At 44.5% G+C, this 23429-nt stretch overlaps 1 protein-coding gene across 3 annotated transcripts in view; it reads right to left on the reverse strand.

Annotated features, from left to right (window-relative positions):
• PAPLN (papilin, proteoglycan like sulfated glycoprotein) overlaps positions 1-23429 on the reverse strand; it is a 178040-nt gene that overhangs the window by 124053 nt on the left and 30558 nt on the right. For all 3 annotated transcript variants that reach the window (XM_073638866.1, XM_073638865.1, XM_073638867.1), the window contains exons 2-4: positions 5376-5587; positions 4484-4545; positions 523-638 (exon numbers count right to left, since the gene is read on the reverse strand). In XM_073638866.1, the coding sequence (XP_073494967.1) occupies positions 523-638; positions 4484-4540 (173 nt within the window). In that variant the 5' untranslated portion in view covers positions 4541-4545; positions 5376-5587. The remainder of the gene's footprint in view (positions 1-522; positions 639-4483; positions 4546-5375; positions 5588-23429) is intronic.

Genomic DNA, 23429 nt, shown 5'->3' on the forward strand with positions numbered 1-23429 from the left:
TTTAGAATATCACACTGATCTCAGCAAATAAAAAAAAAAATTTAGTTTTTGAACTAAAATGCCTACTAGATCCAGAAGACCCAAAATACCCTAAATCTGAGGCGGTGGAACAATCAGTCAGTCGTGCAATTTTTAAATTACTTAAAGGGATTGTTCAGGTTAAAGAAAAAAGATGTCAAATTGACAGGCCATGAAAAAAGGGTTTCTTTCAGGAAAAGAGTAGAACTTTTTCTGATCAAACACAACTTTTTGATTATCTCTGCACCATTTAAGAAGATTTTGCGAGACTTCAAAATGTAAACTCAGCGGCTCAATCAATGGACCGGAGTTGAATTGCTAACCATTCTCATTAAGCATTTGCCTTACACCCATGTAGTTCAGATAAACTACTATCACTTCCATAACTTTACATTGTATTTTCAGGATATGTTCTTCTATATTACACTTAGAACTTATCTGTTTGACATTTTATTGAAAATAGTGGAAAAAAAAATAGTAAAGTAGTTGAATATGGTAACTTACCTGCGAGAGTAACATTGACGCTCTCGGAAACTTACTCCCCCGCCACAGGAACGACTACAGTCTCCCCAGTCACTCCAGTTGTCCCAAAAATCGCTCTGTCTTTTATGCTTAGTAGCCTGCAAAACAAATAAGTTAGGTGCAAGGTATAATACACAGTATCCTAAATATCAGGGAATTATCCTACTTATGACATATAGAAGCACTATGACAGCAAAGCACTGGATTATCCACCTCTGAGAACTATTTTTCTTCTTTTTTTTTTACTTAAATACATGTACTTTGGGCTAAAAATATGTTTTGCAACTTGGTTTCATTAAAGATTTTCATCATTTTGACTTTTTGTTTCCCTGCACATTAAAGTCATAAATCATCTGACAGCAGCTAAAAAAAAAGAAAAAGAAAAAAAGACAGATGTGAGTTAGAAACTCTCCCAGTTGTCAAGCAGAGTGAGCTCACTGAGGGATTCTCAGCTAACTCATTCTGCAGCCAGCAATAGATTATCATTTATGGCTTCTGTGTTGCAAAATGTTTAATGAAACTCAATTTTACTCAAAAATACACGTATTCAAGAAAAAAAAATTGCATAAAAGCTGGCCACTTAATACAGAATATTAAAGCTCCACGGACTGCATTAACATCACAACATAACATGGACGGAGCGATCGAGGAGCTTGCAGGAGAGCTCCGGAGCCAGTAATGTGGTTATCCGCGTGGAATGTTACATTAGGATAATGGATTCTAATTTATGCTATACAAGCCCTTTATCTGTGTTCACCGCCGGCATGAGCTGCAGGCAACAAATACGAGACCACCCCCAATCGAGGCTTCCCAGAATTAGAGCACAATAATAAAACAGATCTGCATTTAGAAATCAGTTCCCTGACAAATCAGACAAGTTGTCGTATACGCCAAGCATAGACAATAGCTAATGAGCATCTGCAAGACGTGCCCTCACAGATACGTATCTGTAGATGAAACACTTGTGGGAACGTATACATATATTATCCACAGGCAAAATGAGCTCACATTTTGGCATAAAATGTAATTGCTAAGCAATTACCTGAACTACTGAAATGACATGGGATTACACCGCGGGAAGTAAGTAGAAAGAGAAAAGAAAACACATTGGAGAAGTCGGCAAAAAAAAGTCAATTTTATCACATCAGAAGCAGGTTACCGTCTGTAAAATTACTGACCGCTCCACCTAAAAGGGAATAGTCAGCAGAATTTCACCACCCCTCCCTCCAATCTATTTATATGTGCATGGAGCTCTTTCCATGACAAGTACAGCAATACCTTTACATGGCCAGTCCGTTCCTCCGTTACTGAGAAATCAGCATTTGAATTGATATGCAAATGAGGCTGAAGAGCTATGGTAGATCTGAAGCCTGTGTCACTCCAGCTCTATCCCTTGTTAAGCACTGCCTCCTCTGCTTAACTGACAGTCTCTTTGCGGTGTGACTTCAGGAAAAGAAGCAGTCGGTCAAACAGGAGGAGGCATAGAGTGAGGAATAGAGCTGGAGTGACAGAGGCTTCAGATCTACCATAGCTCTTCAGCCTCATTTTCATATCAATTCAAATGCTAATTTCTCAGTAATGAAGGTACGGACCGGTCATGTAAAGGAATCGCTGGACTTGTCTTTACCAATAATGGAATACTCTTAGAGGAAAGGTAGAGAAAAATGTCACTTTCTGAGCGTAGTAAATTTAAAAGGATTAAAAACAAAAAAAAAGGTTAATTGCTCACCTGATGGAGTTGTGCATAGTATGGCACAACTCTAAATGACATATGAACTATGGTGTGCTTTTGGAAATTCTTCTAAGGGAGTTCTGGCAGTGCATGATGAGGGCGGAGAAACCAGGTGAAAGGCGCTCCCATGGTATCAAATAAGAATAATACCAAAAAATAAAAATAAAAATAAGATGTCTTAAAAAAACACAACGCGTTTCGCCTGTATCTAGCCTTCCTCAGGTGTCTCACACTGATACCCGAGAAAGGCTAGATACAGCCAAAACGCATTGTGCTTTTTAAATAAATGTTATGTTTTGGTATATTCTTATTTGATACCATGGGAGCGCATTTCACTTGGTTTATCCACTCTCATTATGGACTTATCTTTGAAAGAGCTGCATGTGCATATGTGGCGCCCCTGAGGGTCGCCACAGAGGTGTTGCATCTCAGCCAGAGATGTGGCATCTCACTCTCAGGTAAGGAAGGAGTACAGCTCAGGACCCTAACACCTGCATCTAACACACCACTCCAGGCCAGCAGGAGGGGCAAGATGGCTCCCACATACTTGCTGAGCCCCTTTCCTGGCTGGAGTGGGGGGAACCTAGCTGGTAGGGGGAACCATGTAGCGGGTGTGGGTGGAGGAAGTAGTTAAGGGGAGCACATAGAAGGAAGATATAAGTAGAGAAGCCATCTTAGAAAGACAGACTAGTCAGAGGAGGAAAGTGACAGGAGCAGAGGCTCTGCAGGAGCTCTGCTCCAGAGGCGGGCCTAGGCAGTGTGGCCCAAGTTTGAGAGGAAGGAGAGAAGAGAGGAGAGGGAGCAGGAAGGCTCCAGGAACAAGAGGAAGGGACCCTAGGGGTACGGGCCGTGCAGAAGGCCACCCGTACGCCAGCATCTACCGGGAGGTGGAGGGGTTAGGCTGCATAAAGGGAACCGGTCCCTCAGCTAGCAGAAGACTGTACGTCTTAACTAGAAACCGGAGGCTGCAGTATTTCATGTCCTGTAGCCAACAGTCCATACCAGTCTCTCCAGGAAGGTAGCTATATAGGACCCAGGGGACGGAACAGACGTCGCCCGCCAAGGCCCGCAGGTACTGGACTGGGACACTTGGTATGAGGTTCAGGGAGACAGCCAGAGAGAAGACACAGAAGGGGGTCCTGCTATGTACTCCGGAGTTACCTGGGGGTGGACTGAGCCCCTCACTGAGTAAACGCAGCACGGCACGGGAAGTTACTTTGACGTCTGTAACTTGGACTGCAATAACCGTGAGTAAAGACCCAGAGGACTGCACTTCCTTGTCTCTGTGTTTCTTGCTGCGCCATCACTCCCTGCACTACAACGCCCAGCACAACCTGCAACATCATCTACACTGCCCTGGAGCTAGCTCTTCCTGTGGAGAGCCACACCATCCCTGCTGCAGTAACATCAGCTTCAGAGGACCTGCTCCGCAGCGGCGGCTCCCTTTAGCCGCATTCCACAGGTGGCGTCACGAACTCTATAAAAACTCTATAAATCCCCTATACATAACCCCTTTTATTGACCGCCCTAGGTCATGGACCGGGTCACCGCCACTGTGACATTCCCCCGGCATCTACCGGCCCGTCACCGGGTGCCCCACGGCCCAGGGGGCGCGTCACATATAGTTTGGGGCGTGAAATCCTACTGGCAAATTCTCTAAAAAGGAAAACAGACAACAGAAAATGGAGAAAAAAAATCTCCCTTTCTTTGATTCCATCTTGTCTCATAATACAATTAAATCTGAGAAATATAGACAGACATCTTCTGTGTGTCTCAGGAGGTAAGTCAGGTACCTACGTCAGGTGTCACTATGTAACAGCGATAGCTCTCAGAGTACAGATAATGTCAATGAAACCTACAATCCCATGTAACACCATAATAATCAATGGGGTCCTTCTGTTTCCATTTGTATCAGTTTTGGATATTAATTGTGTTTTTCTACTTCAAAAAAGGAACAGAGAAACAAAATGTCAGAGTGCGGGTGTGAAGTAGCCCAAGGCCAGGTTCAGGGGGCCGTATTCTACAGTCCACTTATGGACCACAATGCCCAGACTGATCGGTGGTCTCCTGACCCGGACTCAGCCGCTATATAGGTATAACACACAGAGTAGAAAACTGAATATAAAGAAAACTAATTTGTAAAATTGTTTGGAGATCAGAGTAACAGAAGTTTCAGTTTTGGGCCATAAAGCAAATTTATATCATACTTACTGAGTAAGCAGAGTCCAGTACCAACGTAAAGGTAAGCAGCAATAATGGGGTCTTCATTTTACCTATCAAATAAATTAGATGTAGGTAGAAAGTTAAAAAATGTGCACAATGTTATGAAAGTGTTGAGCTAGAAAGAAAAAGATCCATCTACACACAAGCAGTAGAAACTTCTCGCAGCACCGCTCCAGGTAATTAACAGGTGTCTTGCTATGGGAAAGACATATCAATCATCTTTAAGAACCCAGGCAGGGGCGGCACTGGACTAGTCTCATCTCTCCCTATGGTCCCCAGCCAGATCTTCTAACAAAGTATTTTTCTGATATGCCAGGGTAACATTATACCTAGATGCAATTGTGCAGCCAGGCTCCGATTCATGCTGCCTGTGGTTTGGGCAGCATAAATCAGCAGACATGTTCCCTTTAAAGCAACTCACGTCTGTGAATAGTTTAGTGAATGGGCCACAATAATTGCATTGATAATTATGCTGAGTAGACGCGCTGCAGCACTTACGTCGATCTCAGCAGATGCGCTGCAGCACTTACGTCACTCAGACCTTACTGTTTACTTTTACTAACTTCAAAAGTTCAGTAAAACTCTATACATGACATAAAGAGAATACTTTCCTGGTAGGATTATTACATATAATAAACTATGATGGTAACAATTACTGTTGGATAAACCCTATAATAGTTTTTAACTGCAGACAAAACAAAAGACAAGGAGTGACAACGCGTAAGAATCCGAGACAGATGTGGCGTGTGCACCAGACGTCTCCAGCGTGTCTTTCAGCATTTATACATAAGACTCAGACATCTTCATTGAGTACAATAGCACATGTCGGTGGGTTTTTAGCTTTGATGCATGTACTAAACAGTAGGCGCAGGTTCCTTACCTGTTCTTCCCAACTGTTTGCCTTTGGCTCTGTATTTGCGCCAACATGCAGAATGGCAGGTCGTTTCATGCCAAGCTTTGAGCAAAGTCCCAGTTTTACAGGCCTGCCAGGTTCAGAAGCATTGCTTTTTTGGCTTGCGTCCGAACTATTTGGTCGCACAGGAAGAGTCTCCAACAAATACACGTCCAGATATTTTGTAAAACTGATAGAGTCTACGAATGGAAAAGAAAAATGATGTTCATACAGCTCAATACACACTGAACTAGAACCATTTCATCAGAACTCATTGATTTATTTCACTGTTAAATGTAGGAAATGAGCTTTATATTTTACTTTACAATGATAGGACTGGTAAATGGTGCAAAAAAACCCAGGGCTTCCACAGTCCCCTTATAATTGACAGCAGGGGTCTCCTACAAATCTCTGCAGCCACTGCATTAACAAAGGGGTCCTGAGTATACTTACTGTGTGCAATATATCAGGTTTTATGCATTCGTAAAGTATATAGCATCACTAGGAAAACCCTTCAGTGAGCTGTGTTAAACCAAAAAGGGTTCTGTTTGGGTGCAGACACTGTATACAAAATCGGTTTTAAAAACAAACTTTAAAACGCAAAGAGATACATAAAAAATAAATAAATTATCCCTCAATAGCCTCCTTTTACAATCCTATCCTGTCATATTACAATACAAACTAAGAACATGTAAAGAAACCTTCTGTGTCTCTCTGGAACTCAGCCATGTCCTCCTCCTCCTCCTCACTGTCCTGTGTCTGGCCGTAAGATAACTGGCTGCAGCAGAATCCTCCATCATCTACTCGGTCAACAGTAGGACAAAAGATCAAAGAGCCACACCCACTTGTCAAAGAAGGCAGGGCTTCAACCACCAACTAAAGATGGAACTAATCAGCAGGAGATTAATCCCTTTGTTCTGTGCAGGATTTCTACAAGACTGACTATTTTGGGAACTTACAGAAAATGCTGCAGACTGATAGATTTATTTTATAGGGAGCGATCAGACGGCCGTATAAATCGGACTGAGATCGGATCGCAATGCTCGGACTGGCCGGCGGCTTTCCTAATCCAAGCATTGCAGCTGCATAGAAATATAGGATGCTGCCACGCTCGGGTCAGGAGAGCTGCCAGCCAGTCCGTGCACAGTGGTCCGATCTTGGTCCGATCTTGGACCAACTTATACGGCCGTCTGACTGTGTCTATATATTTAATAATTTATTTCTAGGTTTAGTGTTCCTGTAAGCATTGTGTAGCACTGTTTGAACATCGTGTGGCAGTATTACTTGGGTGTACTATGATACTGTTATGTGGTCACTGAAGAAGCCGCATGAAAAATTATTTCTAGGAAGGCATTTCTCAATGGTCTAGTCTCCCACCACCCCCCTGAAATAAGTTTACCCTACACAGTACAGATAATAATCTGGGAATAGGTTAAGGTAAAATATTTACCAGTAAGTCATACAGGCCACAAAAGAGTAATATACTCAGAGATACCCTCCCCGGGTATAGTGCCGAGTCTCTGCCTATTCTGCTGGTATCTGTTATAATCCTCAGCGCTGATGTCACATTGACAGTGCTGCAGCCAATCAGTGAGCTCAGCGTCTCTGAGTGTTTTATGCCATCTACACAGGCAAAGTTGTGGAGCTCACTGATTGACTGCAGCGCTGTCCAGACTATAACAGACACCGGGAACAGCAGCAGAGACTAGGCACTGGACCGGGGGATGATCAGAAAAGGACATTTTTATTTTTTAAAACAATCAAATAACTTGCAAACTCCTTCAAATAAACTACCATGCATTCTGATTCACCTAGCAGGAAAGAGACCATTTTTGCAGTTATTTCATTAAAGGACTGTGACCTTTAATTTGCAGACAAACGGGAGACATTGTTAAACAACAGACTGGAGCTAGGCATAGCCCCAACTTGAAAGATGATTAGGGTTGTTCTCAAGTTCTTAAATCAGCAAAATTGCAAAGTGCTTGTGAAAACAAGCAACTTTGTAATTTTCTTCATATTAACAATCCTGTCCGTTCTTAAGAACGAAAGGATCTTTAATTCTATTGTTTACTTCTCATTGCCCTAGCTTATCGGCCACTGCTGTGCTGCATCAGCAGTGGCTGGTTTTCTAGGCAATTAGAGCAGCGATTACAAGCTCTTTCGAATAGATCTTGTAAGTGGTTCTCTGAAGCTGGCCAGATCACCTAGTTGGCACTGCACTCCTCATATGTTGCAAAGACAAAGCTACGTCTGCTTGAATAATTATAGCGCAAACCGTTTGGGCCAGCACAACAATGCCGCTGGTCTGAACTGTAATCAGGAGTGCACTGCTCCCCAGACATCAAGAAACCTGAATACAAGGGAGCGGTGTGCTTCAGAAACAACCCCTGTAAAATCAGGTTCTTGAAATAAATGTACAGTATGATCCAGCAGCCTTCATCTATCATAGTCTACTGATGGCTAGAAGTTCTGGCAGTGCTCAATACATGCCAGCAGCCCCTTACTAGTATGATATAGAGCAGATGACACAAATGTCCACATGGGTGGAGCAATCCTAAGACTAAACTGCGGGCAGCATGAATCAGAGTCTGCCTGCACGATTGCAACCAGGTATGGCTGTTCTTTGAAACTCTGCAGCGTTTCAGAGAAAACATAATTTGAAGATCTTTCAGGGGACTATAAGCAGAGAAGCAACTACTCCGCTACTGCCTCCACTCCGCTACTGCCCCCACTCCACTCTAGTTGATTGACAGGTCTATCCCATGTGTGTACATAGTGAAAGACCTGTCAATCACCTGGAGTAGACTGAAGTACATAAAGCTATGCTTTCCCTGAAACCCTGGAGCGTTTTACAGAAAAACATACCTGGCAGCAATCTCACAGCCAGGCCCATGGATTCGGCAGCCAGAATCTAACAACAGGTACCTTTTAAACAGCAGAACTTTTTATTTTCCTATTACCAAAGCCAGTCCCAGTCAAGCTGGATATCAGCTTAAGTGATCACAACATACACACGTGGTCAAAATTGTTGGCCCCCCTCGTTTAATGAAAGTAATAATAATTAAAAATCTATGAAAATGAACAAATGAAAGTCAGTCATTGCTTTTCAACCCCGCTTCCACAGAATTTTTTCCAAAATTAAACTCATGAAATAGGCCTTGACAGAAATGATGGTGCCCATGAAAATAATGTGACAAAAGGGACATGTTTAATCAAGTTGTGTCCACTAATTAGCATCACAGGTGTCTACAATCTTGTAATCAGTTAGTGGGCCTGTATATAGGGCTACAGATACTCACTGTGCTGTTTGGTGACATGGTGTGTACCACACTCAACATGGACCAGAGGAAGCAAAGGAAAGAGTTGTCTCAGGAGATTAGAAAGAAAATTATAGACAAGCATGTTAAGGGTAAAGGTTATAAGACCGTCTCCAAGCAGCTTGATGTTCCTGTGACTACAGTTGCACATATTATTCATAAATTTAAGCTCCATGGGACTGTAGCCAACCTCCTTGGACGTGGCCGCAGAAGGAAAATTGATGACAAATCAAAGAGACGGATAATATGAATGGTAACAAAAGAGCCCAGGAAAACTTCTAAAGAGATTAAAGGTGAACTTCAAGCTCAAGGAACATCAGTGTCAGATCGCCCCATCCATCGTTGTTTGATCCAAAATGGACTTCATGGGAGACGACCAAGGAGAACACCATTGTTGAAAAAAAATCATAAAAAAGCCAGACAGGAAATTGCCAAACTACATGTTGACAAGCCACAAAGCTTCTGGAATAATGTCCTATGGACAGGTGAGACAAAAATGGAAGTTTTTGGCAAGGCTCATCAGCTCTATGTTCACAGATAGAAAAATGGAGCATATCAAGAAAAGAACACTGTCCCTACTGTGAAACATGGAGGAGGCTCTGTTATGTTCTGGGGCTGCTGTGCTGCATCTGGCACAGGGTGTCTTGAATCTATGCAGGGTACAATGAAATCTCAAGACTATCAAGGGATTCTAGAGAGAAATGTGCTGCCCAGTGTCAGAAAGCTTGGTCTCAGTCGCAGGTCATGGGTCTTGCAGCAGGATAATGACCCAAAACACACAGCTAAAAACATCCAAGAATGGCTAAGAGGAAAACATTGGACTATTCTGAAGTGGCCTTCTATGAGCCCTGACCTAAATCCTATTGAGCATCTTTGGAAAGAGCTGAAACATGCCGTCTGGAAAAGGCGACCTTCAACCACGAGACAACTGGAGCAGTTTACTCATGAGGAGTGGCCAAAATACCTGCCGAGAGGCGCAGAAGTCTCATTGACAGTTACAGGAATCGTTTGATTGCAGTGATTGCCTCAAAAGGTTGTTTAACAGAATATTAAGTTAAGAAGAACCATCATTTCTGTCCAGGCCGATTTCATGAGGTTAATTTCATAAAAAATTCTGTGGAAGCAGAAAAGCAATGTCTGACTTTCATTTGTTCATTTTCATAGATTTTTAAATTATTATTACTTTTGGCAGATTCAAGTTATTTCTATGACTATTGTGGGTTTTTAGCAGTCCAATATGACTAACCAGATTAATCACTGTTTTTGGTATAAATTATATTACCATGTCAAACAATTTACCAGTTGGTGCAGTAAATTCTAAGAAAACCACCAGACTCCGCATTCATGATCTGCATGTTTTTGAGTCTGTGTATTTGAATAATTAATTGTACGGGGATGTGTTCAAAATAATAGCAGTGTGGAGTTCAAGTAGTGAGGTCAATCATTCTGTGAAGAAACAGGTGTGAATCTGGTGGCCCTTATTTAAGGGTGAAGCCAGCACATTACATGCATTTCTCCTTGAAAGCCTGAGAAATATGGGTCGGTTGAGACATTGTTTAGAGTACTAATTTGGTTTTACCATAAGAGGAGACCTTAGTAGAATGTAAACATAAATCCTCTAAAACTAAATTTTATTAAGAAATATTAAAAACACCAGATTCCCTTTTGTGATAGAAAGAGTCTATTACAGTCACAGTATTGCGAAAAGACAATGATACAAAAAAAAAAAAGACAATGCCCCTGCGGGATTTGGATAAGCCCAATCAGGCACCAATGGTATATAATACACTTAACTCGCCCTAGTAAAAGCCTGATAAGTTCCTGCCTAGCATGGGGGTTGGCACCCTATGACATCGATTTTTGCGCCCCCGTTCCTCGGTGGCTGTCCCTATCTTACCCTGTTCCGCCCTATGATGGTGAGCTATACACAGAGAAAAGGTGACTGCCTATTCTAATACATTATAGTTACTGCACTGAGATAACACACAGGTATATTGATCCATGCATAATGTTATTAGAACTTATCTCATAAATCTGGATATTGCCTCAACGCGTTTCCCTGTCCCATCGGTTCATCAGGGGGACAGGTAAAAAAGTGTCCAGAGAGAGAGCAGTGACACTCATTTCAGCAATGCATAATAGATTGTGGCAGATCGAGACATTGTTCAGAAGAACAGCGTACTTTGATTAAAAAGTTGATTGGAGAGGGTAAAACTTATAAAGAAGTGCAGATAATGATCGACTGTTCAGCTAAAATGATCTCCAATGCTTTAAAATGGAAAGCAAAACCAGAGAGATGTGGAAGAAAACAGAAGACTACCATTCGAATGGATCGAAGAATAGCCAGAATGGCAAAGGATCAGCCAATGATCAGCTCCAGGATGGACTAGATGGACTTCGTCTTCCTTCAACCTTAAAAACTATGTTACTATGTTAGGATGATCCAAGACAGTCTCAAGTTACCTGTGAGTACTGTGACAGTTAGAAGATGCCTGTGTGAAGCTAATCTCTTAGCAAGAAGTCCCTGCAAAGTCACACTGTTAAAGCAAAGATATGTACTGAAGCGGATACAATTTGCCAAAGAACACATCAACTGGCCTAAAGAGAAATGGAGAAACATTTTGTGGACTGATGAAAGTAAAATTGTCCTTTTTGGGTCCAAGGGCCGCAGACAGTTCGTCAGACGACCCCCAAACTCGGCATTCAAGCCACAGTACACTCTGAAGACAGTGAAGCATGGTGGTGCAAGCATCATGATATGGACATGTTTCTCTTACTATGGTACCGGACCTATTTACCACCTACCAGGGATCATGGACCAGTTTGCATACATTAAAATACTTGAAGAGGTCATGTTGCCTTATGCTGAAGAGGATATGCCCTTGAAATAGGTGTTTCAACAAGACAACGACGCAAAACACACCAGTAAATGAGTAAAATCTTGGTTCCAGTCCAACAAAACTGAGGTTATGGAGTGGCCAGCCCAATTCCCGGACCTTAATCCGATAGAACACTTGTGGGGTGACATCAAAAATGCAGTTTCTGAGGCAAAGCCAACAAATGCCAAAAAAATGGGGGATGTAGTCAAAGCATCCTGGGCTGGAATAAGAGTTGACAGGAGCCAGAAGTTGGTTGACTCTATGTAACATACATGTGAAGCAGTTCTAAAAAAAACTGAGGTTATTTAACTTGATATTAAGTTAGTGATTCACAGGAATGCTAAATTCTCAAAAAAAGAGAACATATTGTGAGTTTGTAAAGACAAATGCAGACACAGCTATTTTTTAGAACAGCCCAATGTTCATTTTTTGTTATTTTCTGTAAAGTAGTAAAAAATTATATACATTTCTCTTCATGTTTTGAATTAGAAAACAGTGTGCAATGTTCCCAATGCATGGAAATAAAAACTAGTATAAAGATTTTGTGCTTAAATCATGTTTTTGAACACACTGCTATTATTTTGAACACTACTGTATGTTGAAGACTTGATTTTGTGCCACTCACCTATATAGAAGTATTACAAGTTTTCCTCCTACACTTTTAAGTGCTGCCTTCCTCACAGACTGCACCACTCCACTACCCATAATTTGGCTACTGATGGAGGGTCATGTGACCAGATTTTCCTCCAATTGAAGAGCAGGTCCGGTCCTCCATCAGCAGCCATTATGTGGATAGAAGACGGAGGAGATACTGTAATACTTCTATATCGGTATGTGCCACAAAATCAGGTCTACAACATATCTGTTTAAAATTAAGGTACAGTGGCAAACCCCTTCAAAGGTTGGCTTCCCTGTAAAAAATCAACTTCTTTTAAAATGCAATAAATTGTACATAAGGTACAAGATAAAAGTGACACATTAATTCTTAATAATCTTAAAGGGGTTTTTGTGGCTCTACATAATTTTCGGCAGTCACATTATGTGCACACACTGTCACGATTCCCCTGTATTCCCAGCGTGTGGGGGCGGTCACGTGACTGCATGGGTGCAATTTGCATGCTTGGGGTCCTCATGTGACGACTAGAATCTCAGCCGTTTCTCTCAATAGAACATTAAAAGAAGCAGCGGAGACTCTAGTCGGCACATGAGAAAAAGTATATGTAAATCACATCCATGTGGTCACGTCACTGCATGCACCGTGACAAACAAGTAGAAATCAGCTGCTATCTCGTGCACCGGCTATAGAAGAGGACGCCGCGAGTCGTGGGAGAAGGTAATAAATCATTTATTTGTTAAAAAATGTATGAGAAGAGGATGGGGAACATTATTATTGGAGGGGGCCCAGGATGGGTACAACATTAGATCAAGATGGGGATCATTATACCAGGAAGGGGATCAGGATGGGGAACATTATACCAAGAAGGGGCTCAGGATATGGAACATTATACCATGAAGGGGAACATTATACCAAGAAGGGGTCAGGATGCGGGACATTAATATAGAAAGGAGCTCAGGGTGAGAGTCATTATACCAGAAAGGGACACAGGATGGGGTATATTATACCAGGAAGGGGAACATTATACCAAGAAGGGGTCAGGATGCGGGACATTAATATAGAAAGGAGCTCAGGGTGAGAGTCATTATACCAGAAAGGGACACAGGATGGGGTATATTATACCAGGAAGGAGAACATTATACCAAGAAGGGGCCAGGATGGATGATATTAATATAGGAAGGATCTCAGGATGGGGAGCATTATAGTATCAAGAGACCCAAGATGGGAGACATTATACCAGGAAGGGGCCCAGGATGAGGAACATTATACCAAGAAGGGGTTCTGGATGGATGATATTAGTGTAGGAAGGAGCTCAAGGGCCACACATCTGACCAACATGCAGGTGTGGGCCATGGTCCAAATTTTGCACCGGGGCCCATTGGACTCTAGTTACGCCACTGAGCAGAACTACATGTTGAAGCTAAAAATCACTATGCAAAAATGTGCTGCCTTTACCCTTCTTATCTCTGGATATGATGAATAATGCATCCGCTGTTCACACATTATTCTTTCACATTTTGTTTGAACCATTAGAATAATTGAGAGCTATGACAAACCTTCTCTCCGGGGAATTTACAGGAAGTGCTGAAAATGTCAAAGCTGAAAAAAAACACACTTTGATGGGAAAGTCATGAAAATATCCATCTGGTTCCTTAAAATAAACTTTAAGAAGTATTACGCGACAGTGGTGTACTCCTAGTGAGTTGTCTGCAGTTCTTCATGATTCATTTGAGGGCCAAATACAGCAATATATTACAGATTTGCTTGCATTGCTTCATTTTTAGGCTACGGATGCATGCCAACTTTGTGCGTATAACACGAAGATCGCAAACTCTTGGGGACAGTGCAGCCAAATACCTCTGTTATTTAAATGCAACCACAAGACAAGCTGCATGCACATACAGTGGGCACGAAAAGTATTCAGACCCCTTCAAATTTTTCACTCTTTGTTTCATTGCAGCCATTTGGTAAATTCTAAAAAGTTCATTTTTTTCTCTCATTAAAGTACACTCTGCACCCCATCTTGTCTGAAAAAAAACAGAAATGTAGAAATTTTTGCAAATTTATTAAAAAAGAAAAAACTGAAATATCACATGGTCATAAGTATTCAGACCCTTTGCTCAGACAGTCATATTTAAGTCATATGCTGTCCATTTCCTTGTGATCCTCCTTGAGATGGTTCTACTCCTTCATTGGAGTCCAGCTGTGTTTAATTAAACTGATAGGACTTGATTTGGAAAGGCACACACCTGTCTATATAAGACCTCACAGCTCACAGTGCATGTCAGACCAAATGAGAATCATGAGCTCAAAGGAACTGCCCAAGGAGCTCAGAGACAGAATTGTGGCAAGGCACAGATCTGGCCAAGGTTACAAAAGAATTTCTGCATTACTCAAGGTTCCTAAGAGCACAGTGGCCTCCATAATCCTTCATTCGAAGAAGTTTGGGACCACCAGAAGTTTTCCTAGACCTGGCCGTCAGGCCAAACTGAGCAATCGTGGGAGAAGAGCCTTGGTGAGAGAGGTAAAGAAGAACCTCAAGATCACTGTGGCTGAGCTCCAGAGATGCAGTAGGGAGATAGGAGAAAGTTCCAGAAATTCAACTATCACTGCAGCCCTCCACCAGTCGGGTCTTTATGGTAGAGGGGCCCGATGGAAGCATTTCCTCAGTGCAAGACATATGAAAGCCCGCATAGAGTTTGCTCAAAAACACATGAAGGATTCCCAGACTATAAGAAATAAGATTCTCTGGTCTGATGAGACAAAGATAGAACTTTTGGTGATAATTCTAAGCGGTATGTGTGGAGAAAACCAGGCACTGCTCATCACCTGCCCAATACAATCCCAACAGTGAAACATGGTGGTGGCAGCATCATGCTATGGGGGTGTTTTTCAGCTGCAGGGACATGATGACTGGTTGTAATTGAAGGAAACATGAATGCGGCCAAGTACAGAGATATCCTGGATGAAAACCTCTTCCAGAGTGCTCTGGACCTCAGACTTGGCTGAAGGTTCACCTTCCAACAAGACAATGACCCTAAGCACACAGCTAAAATAACAAAGGAGTGTCTTCAAAACAACTCTGTGACCATTCTTGACTGGCCCAGCCAGAGCCCTGACCTAAACCCAATTGAGCATCTCTGGAGAGACCTGAAAATGGCTGTCCACCAACGTTCACCATCCAACCTGACGGAACTGGAGAGGATCTGCAAGGAAGAATGGCAGAGGATCCCCAAATCCAGGTGTGAAAAGCTTGTTGCATCATTCCCAAGAAGACTCATGGCTGTACTAGCTCAAAAGGGGGCTTCTACTCAATACTGAGCAAAGGGTCTGAATACTTATGACCATGTGATATTTCAGTTTTTCTTTTTTAATAAATTTGCAACAATTTCTACATTTGTTTTTTTTTTTCAGACAAGATGGGGTGCAGAGTGTACATTAATGAGAAAAAATGAACTTTTTAGAATTTATCAAATGGCTGCAATGAAACAAAGAGTGAAAAATTTAAAGGGGTCTGAATACTTTCCGTACCCACTGTATCCTGAGGAGCACACAATTTGTATGGGCCAAAGTAGCAGTATAGTTCCACCTTAATCTGCTACATGTCTAAGACTCTACATAGTAAATTATGTTCAGTATTTTAGTTTACTATGTATACTAGAAAATATCACCTGATAGATGAATTATGTAATTTAATGCTTAGATAAGTGGTGAGGTGGGGGTTGAGTTTTGCTCTCATTTAAAGGGAATCCGTCACCAGGTTTTTGCTACCTCATTTGCGAACAGCATTATCTAGGGACTGAGACCCTGATTCCAGTGATGTGTCACTTACTGGGCTGCATGCTGCGGTATTGCTAAAATAATTTTTTTCTATTACAGATCTACAAGTTCTCTGAATGCTGAATCCAGTATAACCCCATCCACACCACTGATTGGCAGCTTTCTGCCGATGCACAGTGTACACAGAATGCTGCTAATCAGTGTTGGGGGCGGGGTTGAACTATCTGGCAGCAGGTTTACTAGTCCTCTATTGATAATCTCCTGTTGATAAAACAGATTTTATCAAATCTACATCAAGCAGCCCAGTAAATGACACATCACTGTAATCAGGGTCTCTGCCTCTACATCATACTGTTCTCCTATTACCTGGCAAAAACCTGGTGACAGATTCCCTTTAAGGAGATGAGCTGAATGTGGAGTCATAATACATGCTCAAGACCTTGCTATTATGGTAAATAGCAGTCCCTTGCTCGTGTGGTATATAGCAGTCCCTTGCTCGTGTGGTATATAGCAGTCCCTTGCTCGTGTGGTATATAGCAGTCCCTTGCTAGAGTGGTATATAGCGGTCCCTTGCTAGAGTGGTATATAGCGGTCCCTTGCTAGAGTGGTATATAGCGGTCCCTTGCTAGTATGGTATATAGCGGTCCCTTGCTAGTATGGTATATAGCGGTCCCTTTCTAGTATGGTATATAGCGGTCCCTTGCTAATATGGTATATAGCGGTCCCTTGCTAGTATGGTATATAGCGGTCCCTTGCTAGTATGGTATATAGCGGTCCCTTGCTAGTATGGTATATAGCGGTCCCTTGCTAGTATGGTATATAGCGGTCCCTTGCTAGTATGGTATATAGCGGTCCCTTGCTAGTATGGTATATAGCGGTCCCTTTCTAGTGTGGTATATAGCGGTCCCTTGCTTGTGTGGTATATAGCGGTCCCTTGCTTGTGTGGTATATAGCGGTCCCTTGGTAATATGGTATATAGCGGTCCCTTGCTAGTATGGTATATAGCGGTCCCTTGCTAGTATGGTATATAGCGGTCCCTTTCTAGTATGGTATATAGCGGTCCCTTTCTAGTAAGGTATATAGCAGTCCCTTTCTAGTATGGTATATAGCAGTCCCTTTCTAGTATGGTATATAACAGTCCCTTTCTAGTATGGTATATAGCAGTCCCTTTCTAGTAGGGTATATAGCAGTCCCTTTCTAGTATGGTATATAGCAGTCCCTTTCTAGTAGGGTATATAGCAGTCCCTTTCTAGTATGGTATATAGCAGTCAGGATCAGTAAGACTCTCGTAGTCTCATCTATTGGCAAAGATCATCATTGCAGAACCCTAGCGATGCAGGCATACCATGATACTCCGGGATTGTGACTTTGATGTATAAAAAGCGATTAAAAAAGGATCAATCTGCTTTTTATATGGGAGAAAAATGTGTCATATGCAGTGTCTGACTGGGGTGTCTGGGGCCCACAGGAGGAATTTATCCTCAGGACCCACTCTACAGCTATATGCAAATACCTGATAGCCGTTATCCCTGTTATAGTGGATGGTCGGCTGTAAATCACAGGCGGCTCCTGCACATCTACTGTGCACACGCTATAACTGGGATGTACAATTACTGTAGTTTGCAGTAAAGGGGTTCTTTGGTTAAAACAAGTTATCACCGATCCATGGGATCCACAGGATTGGTTATCACTTATTGATCGTTTTGGTCCGAACATTGGAAAATGCACCGATCGGAAGAATGGGGAAGTTTTATCCCTGTCAGGACACTTATCCCCATTTTAAAATGCAGCAGCAGGTGGGACGTCTGACCGCAGCTCCACTCATTCTCTTTGGGGCTTCCAGAAAAAAACAAGAGCAGCCACTGAGGGAATGAATGGATCAGTGGTCAAGTCGCACATGAGCTCCAGTCTAATGGGAATAAAAGCTCCACATTCTACCAATCGGTGCGGGTCCCAGCGTTCAGACCCCCACTAATCAATAATTTATCACTTATCCTGTGGAGAGGTGATTACTTGTTTTCCCCGGAGAACCCCTGTAAGCGCATCTCGTTCCAAGTATTTAATCTGTAGTGCCGGCGTCCCTGCCCTCTGCTAGGCAGGGACGCTGTTCCCCTCACTGCTCTGCTCCGTGCCCGGCGTCCCTCTCCCGCTCTGCTGGCAGCGCGCGCCCCTTCCCGGCCACTGTGCTTAGGGCGCGCGCGCGCGCCCTCCCTCCCTCTTAAAGGGGCCGCGCGCGCCGTCCTAAGGAGTCCCCGGCCAATGGCCGGAGGACTTTACCATATATAAGGCACCTCCTCCAAAATGGAGGTGCCCGAGCAATGTTGTTGCACTGTTCACTACTCTGCTTCAGCCCTCAGGTCCCGTTGCCAGTTACCTGCCAGTTACCTGCCAGATTCCTGCCAGATTCTCTGCTACCTGCCTGCTAGTCTGAGGTCCGACGGTCTGCCTTACTACTCCTGTCAGTCTGTCTAAGGACCAGCCTGCCCGCTCACCTGGGAGCGCACATCAGCCACCTGCCTGCTTGCCTGAGGTCCGACGGTCTGCCTTCCAACTCCTGTCAGTCTGTCTATGGACCAGCTTGCCCGCTCACCTGGGAGCACACACCTGCTACCTGCCTGCTAGTCTACCTGGAGGCTCCGCCGTCACGTGCTGTGACCACCTGCCTGTCCAGTGACTCCTGCTCGCTCACCTGGGAGCGCTCATCTGCTGCCTGTCTGCTAGCCTACCTGGAGGCTCTGCCGTCACGTGCTGTGACCACCCGCCTGTCCAGAGACTTCTGCCCGCTCACCTGGGAGCGCTCATCTGCCGCCTGTCTGTTGGTCTTCCTGGAGGCTCCGCCGTCACATGCTGTGACCACCCGTTCATCCAGAGACTCTCGCCTGCTCACCTGGGAGCTCACGTCTATCATCAGCCGCCACAGGTCGTACCAACCCTTTACCTAGAGACTGCCCCGGTCACTTGCCGTGACCATCTGCCCGTTCATTCAGAGACTGCCCCGGTCACTTGCCGTGACCATCAGCCCGTTCATCCAGAGACTGCCCCGGTCACTTGCCGTGACCTCCAGCCCGTTCACTCAGAGACTGTCCCGGTCACCTGCTGTGACCTCCTGCCCGTCTTCCCTGGTCGCCACCCGCTCCCTTACAAGGACTGCCCCCTTGTATAGTAGAGGTTCCGCCTCCCAGACCCGTTACATAATCACTAATGGAAATAAAGAATCTTCTCCTAATTAATATCAGAGAGAACAAATGACCACCATACAGAACACAATTCACTGTACCAACACAAATAGTACCACATACAAGGGAGAAATACTTCCACACCATGACTGGACTACATATTACCACAACATAGTGACCGAATAATACTACATACAAGGGAGAAATACCACCACGCCATGACCAGACCAGACATTAACAGCATATAGTGTCCAAATAATTCCCCATCATTTCTCTCCCCCACCTCCATAATTGCTCTCCCCCACCTCCTCCATCATTGCTCCCTCCCATCCCCATCATTGTCATATCTCCCCCCACCTGCTCCATCATTGCCATATCTCCCCCCACCTTGTCTGTCATCATTGCCATATCTCCCCCCACCTTCTCAATCATTGCCATATCTCCCCCCACCTCCTCTATCACTAATGCCATGTCATATCTCCCCCCACCTCCTCCATCACCATGCCATGCATATCTCCCCCTACCTCCTCCATCACTATGCCATGCATATCTCCCCCACCTACCCCATTGCCATGCCATATATCCCCCACCTCCCCCATTGCTATGCCATATCTCCTCCCACCTCCTCCATTACCATGCCATACATATCTCCCCCTACCTACCCCATTGCCATGCCATATATCCCCCACCATGTCATATCTCCCCCACTTCCCCCATTGCCATGCCATATCTTCCCCCACCATGTCATATCTCCCCCCATCTCCCCCATTGCCATGCCATATCTTCCACCACCATGTCATATCTCCCCCCCACCTCCCCCATTGCCATGCCATATCTCCTCCCACCTCCTCCATTACCATGCCATACATATCTCCCCCTACCTACCCCATTGCCATGCCATATATCCCCCACCATGTCATATCTCCCCCAACCTCCCCCACTGCCATGCCATATCTTCCCCCCACCATGTCATGTTTCCCCCCACCTCCCCCATTGCCATGCCATATATTCCCCCACTATGTCATATCTCCCCCCACCTCCCCCATTGCCATGCCATATCTCCCCCTACCTCCTCCATCACCATGCCATGCATATCTCCCCCACCTCCTCCATCACCATGCCATGCATATCTCCCCCACCTCCTCCATCACCATGCCATGCATATCTCCCCCCACCTCCTCCATCACCATGCCATGCATATCTCCCCCACCTCCTCCATCACCATGCCATGCATATCTCCCCCTACCTCCTCCATCACCATGCCATATATCCCCCACCATGTCATATCTCCCTTCACCTCCCCCATTGCCATGCCATATATCCCCCACCTCCCCCATTGCCATGCCATATCTTCCCCCACCATGTCATATCTCCCCCACCTTCTCCCTCAATCACCATTGCTCTCCCTCAAAAAAAAAACAAACCAAAAACTTACCTCTCAGCGCGCTCCGCCGCAGCACCGTCCTCTGCTTCCTGCCCAGCATCTTTTTCCCTGACACAGGCTCACGCTGCATGATGACATCATCAAGCAGCGAGAGCCTGTGTCAGGGAAGAAGCGCCTGGCAGGAAGCAGAGGACGGATCCCTCCAGCTCCACTGCCATTTTCCGCCTGTCGGCAGCGGAGCTGTAGGGATCGCTCCCTGCCCACTGCACAGGATGAGGGCAATCTGGCCATGGGCCCCCCGAAGCCTGGGGCTCCAAAAAGCAGGCCAGATTGCCCTCATCAGCCACACTGCAAGGGCCCTCCTGACCCTCCGGGCCCTTGCAGTGCGGAGCACCGGCGGCCATGTTAACCAGGGGCTCCTGTGCGTCCTGCTCGGGGGCCCGCTGAGGACCTGGGCCCACCGGAGAATTCTCCGGTGTCCCGGTGCCCCAGTCCGATCCTGGTCATATGTATTGTGTATTTAGACTTTATGATAATTTGCCAAAGATGTTACACATCTCACCAAAGCATCTCCCGAAGTAAAAAATAAAAAACTGCCAACTTTTTTGACACACAAATTCTTATAAAAACCCTTACCATTTAGAATTGTGGAGTTCAAGATTATCTAATATATATATAATCGTCTTATCCCGTCTGTCTGTCTGTCCTTCTGTCCAGGAAATCCCGCGTCGCTGATTGGTCCGGCCAATCAGCGACGCGGGATTTCAGAAAAAGATGGCGGCCGTTAGCGACTCATCTGCCGCACGGAGGTCAGGGGCGAAGCAGCCGGGAGATGACCGGCGCTAGCCGGTCATCTCTCGGATGCTCGCAGCAGAAGTGCCCCGACCGGCGGCGCCGCTGACCTCCATGCTAGGGCCGTTGATCTCCCGAAGGCAAGTGTGAAGGGAGGACCGGGAAGCGGCACCGCCGGTCGGGATACTTCTGCTGCGAGCAGCCGGTCATCTCCCGGCTGCTCGCAGCAGAAGTACCCGCACAGGCAGTGCCGCTCCCCGGTCCTCAATAATACAATATTGGCGCCAAATTTAAACACCGTCCTGCTGATTGGTCGCGACCGCCGGCCGCGACCAATCAGCAATTTTGGCGCCAAATTTAAGCACCACTCTGCTGATTGCGCCCGGTCGGCCGCATACATATTCTAGAATACCCGATGCATTAGAATCGGGCCACCATCTAGTTATTTATATACTTTGCTAAAGGGGTTGTCCAGGCTGGAAGTTCAAGTCTGCAGACACTATGTGAATCCTTACAGTGTGCACGCTGTCAGGATTTTTCGATGCCAGGAGCTGGTGGGTGCGTGACCGCAAGTAAGTGATTTGCATACATGCAGTCATGTGCTGACTAGACGTGCACAACCTCGTTCAGTACAAGTAAATTGAGCGATGCTGGACATGTCTAGTCTGAATGTGGCTTCCATTGCTGAAGAATACCACCAGTGCATACTGTGAGAACTCAAAACTTGCATGTATGAGTTTGGATTGGATCAAGAGACCCATCATACATCCATACATTGCTGGCAGTACTTGGACTATGAATGTAGGTAAAATCTGTCATCTGTGAATACAAATTTTCCAGTTACTACGACAGATGACAGTTGGTGCTCAAAGTTCTATGGGGTTCTGTAACTATGGTTTCAGGAGAACTTGCAGCAGAATGTTGGTGTCTGCCTCATACTCCTCCTCCGTTTCCATAGAATCTTAAAAGCACCAACCACCATCTCCTATCTCAGAATTGTGAAAAAACTGTCTTACTCTCAATTCCTGGGTAAAATCTGTATACAGTGAAAACAATAATCACTTGAGGAACTAAAAGAAGCAGATTTCCCTGATAAAAGATATATTACAAAGTTGGTTATATTCATGTGTACTATTGATTTATGTTAAAAAAAAATTACTGTTTATAAAATATAGAATTTTTTTAGAGATGCTGTTGTATAATGCAACAACGTGAATTCTGATGGATTACAGTGGTCATTTGATGTTAAAATTGCAAAATGTTTCAATGTAGCGACATCCGGATAGGCAACACAAACATGACCAGAATTAGAAGATTCCCTTATACATCAGCACTGACGTTATGCAGAATATTATCTTTTCGATATATAAACCTCCTTAAAACAATGGTTTCTAGTTTAGCAGCAACTTGCTTTATTAGACCACGTTCACATGTTCAGTATTTGGTCAGTATTTTACATCAGTATTTTTAAGCCAAAACCAGGAGTGGGTGATAAATACAGAAGTGGTGACGTGTTTCTATTATACTTTTTCTCTGATTGTTCCACTCCTGGTTTTGGTTTACAAATACGGATGTAAAATACTGACCGAATACTGAACGTGTGAACTTGGTCTTAGTTTGTAACTCTGCTTTCTCACACGGCACCCAGTGAAGCACTGTATAGTTGCCCACGTAGCATTTACATAATAAAAAGTCATCAGAAATCACACTACAAGCGAGCAACTTAATATCAGCTTTAAGTGACGCGCCCCCTGGGCCATATTCTTTAGGGGGAATATCCGGAGCCGGATCAGATGGGAGTTGTAGTCTTCCGAGTGGCTGTGACCCGGTCCGTGCCCAGGGTGTCAAACTCAGTTGTATGTGGCAGTCCTACAGATGTTAATAAGTTCTTAATGTCGACTACGCCACCCGTTGTATTGCGGTCACTATGGCCGCCGCTGCAGCAGGGTCCGCTGAGGCTGATGGTGTAGGTGCAGCTTTGGTGATATAACCCCCAACGGGTGGGGTATAGCCTCAGGGGGATCAGGTGCAGAGGATGGGGGTTGTGGTGATGCAGTGTAGACGGCAATCAGAGACAGAGTCGGGTTATGCAGTTTAG

Source organism: Phyllobates terribilis, unplaced genomic scaffold (assembly GCF_046119375.1).
Source record: "Phyllobates terribilis strain yellow unplaced genomic scaffold, ASM4611937v1 Scaffold_7__3_contigs__length_470593459, whole genome shotgun sequence".
Lineage (NCBI taxonomy): Eukaryota > Metazoa > Chordata > Amphibia > Anura > Dendrobatidae > Phyllobates > Phyllobates terribilis.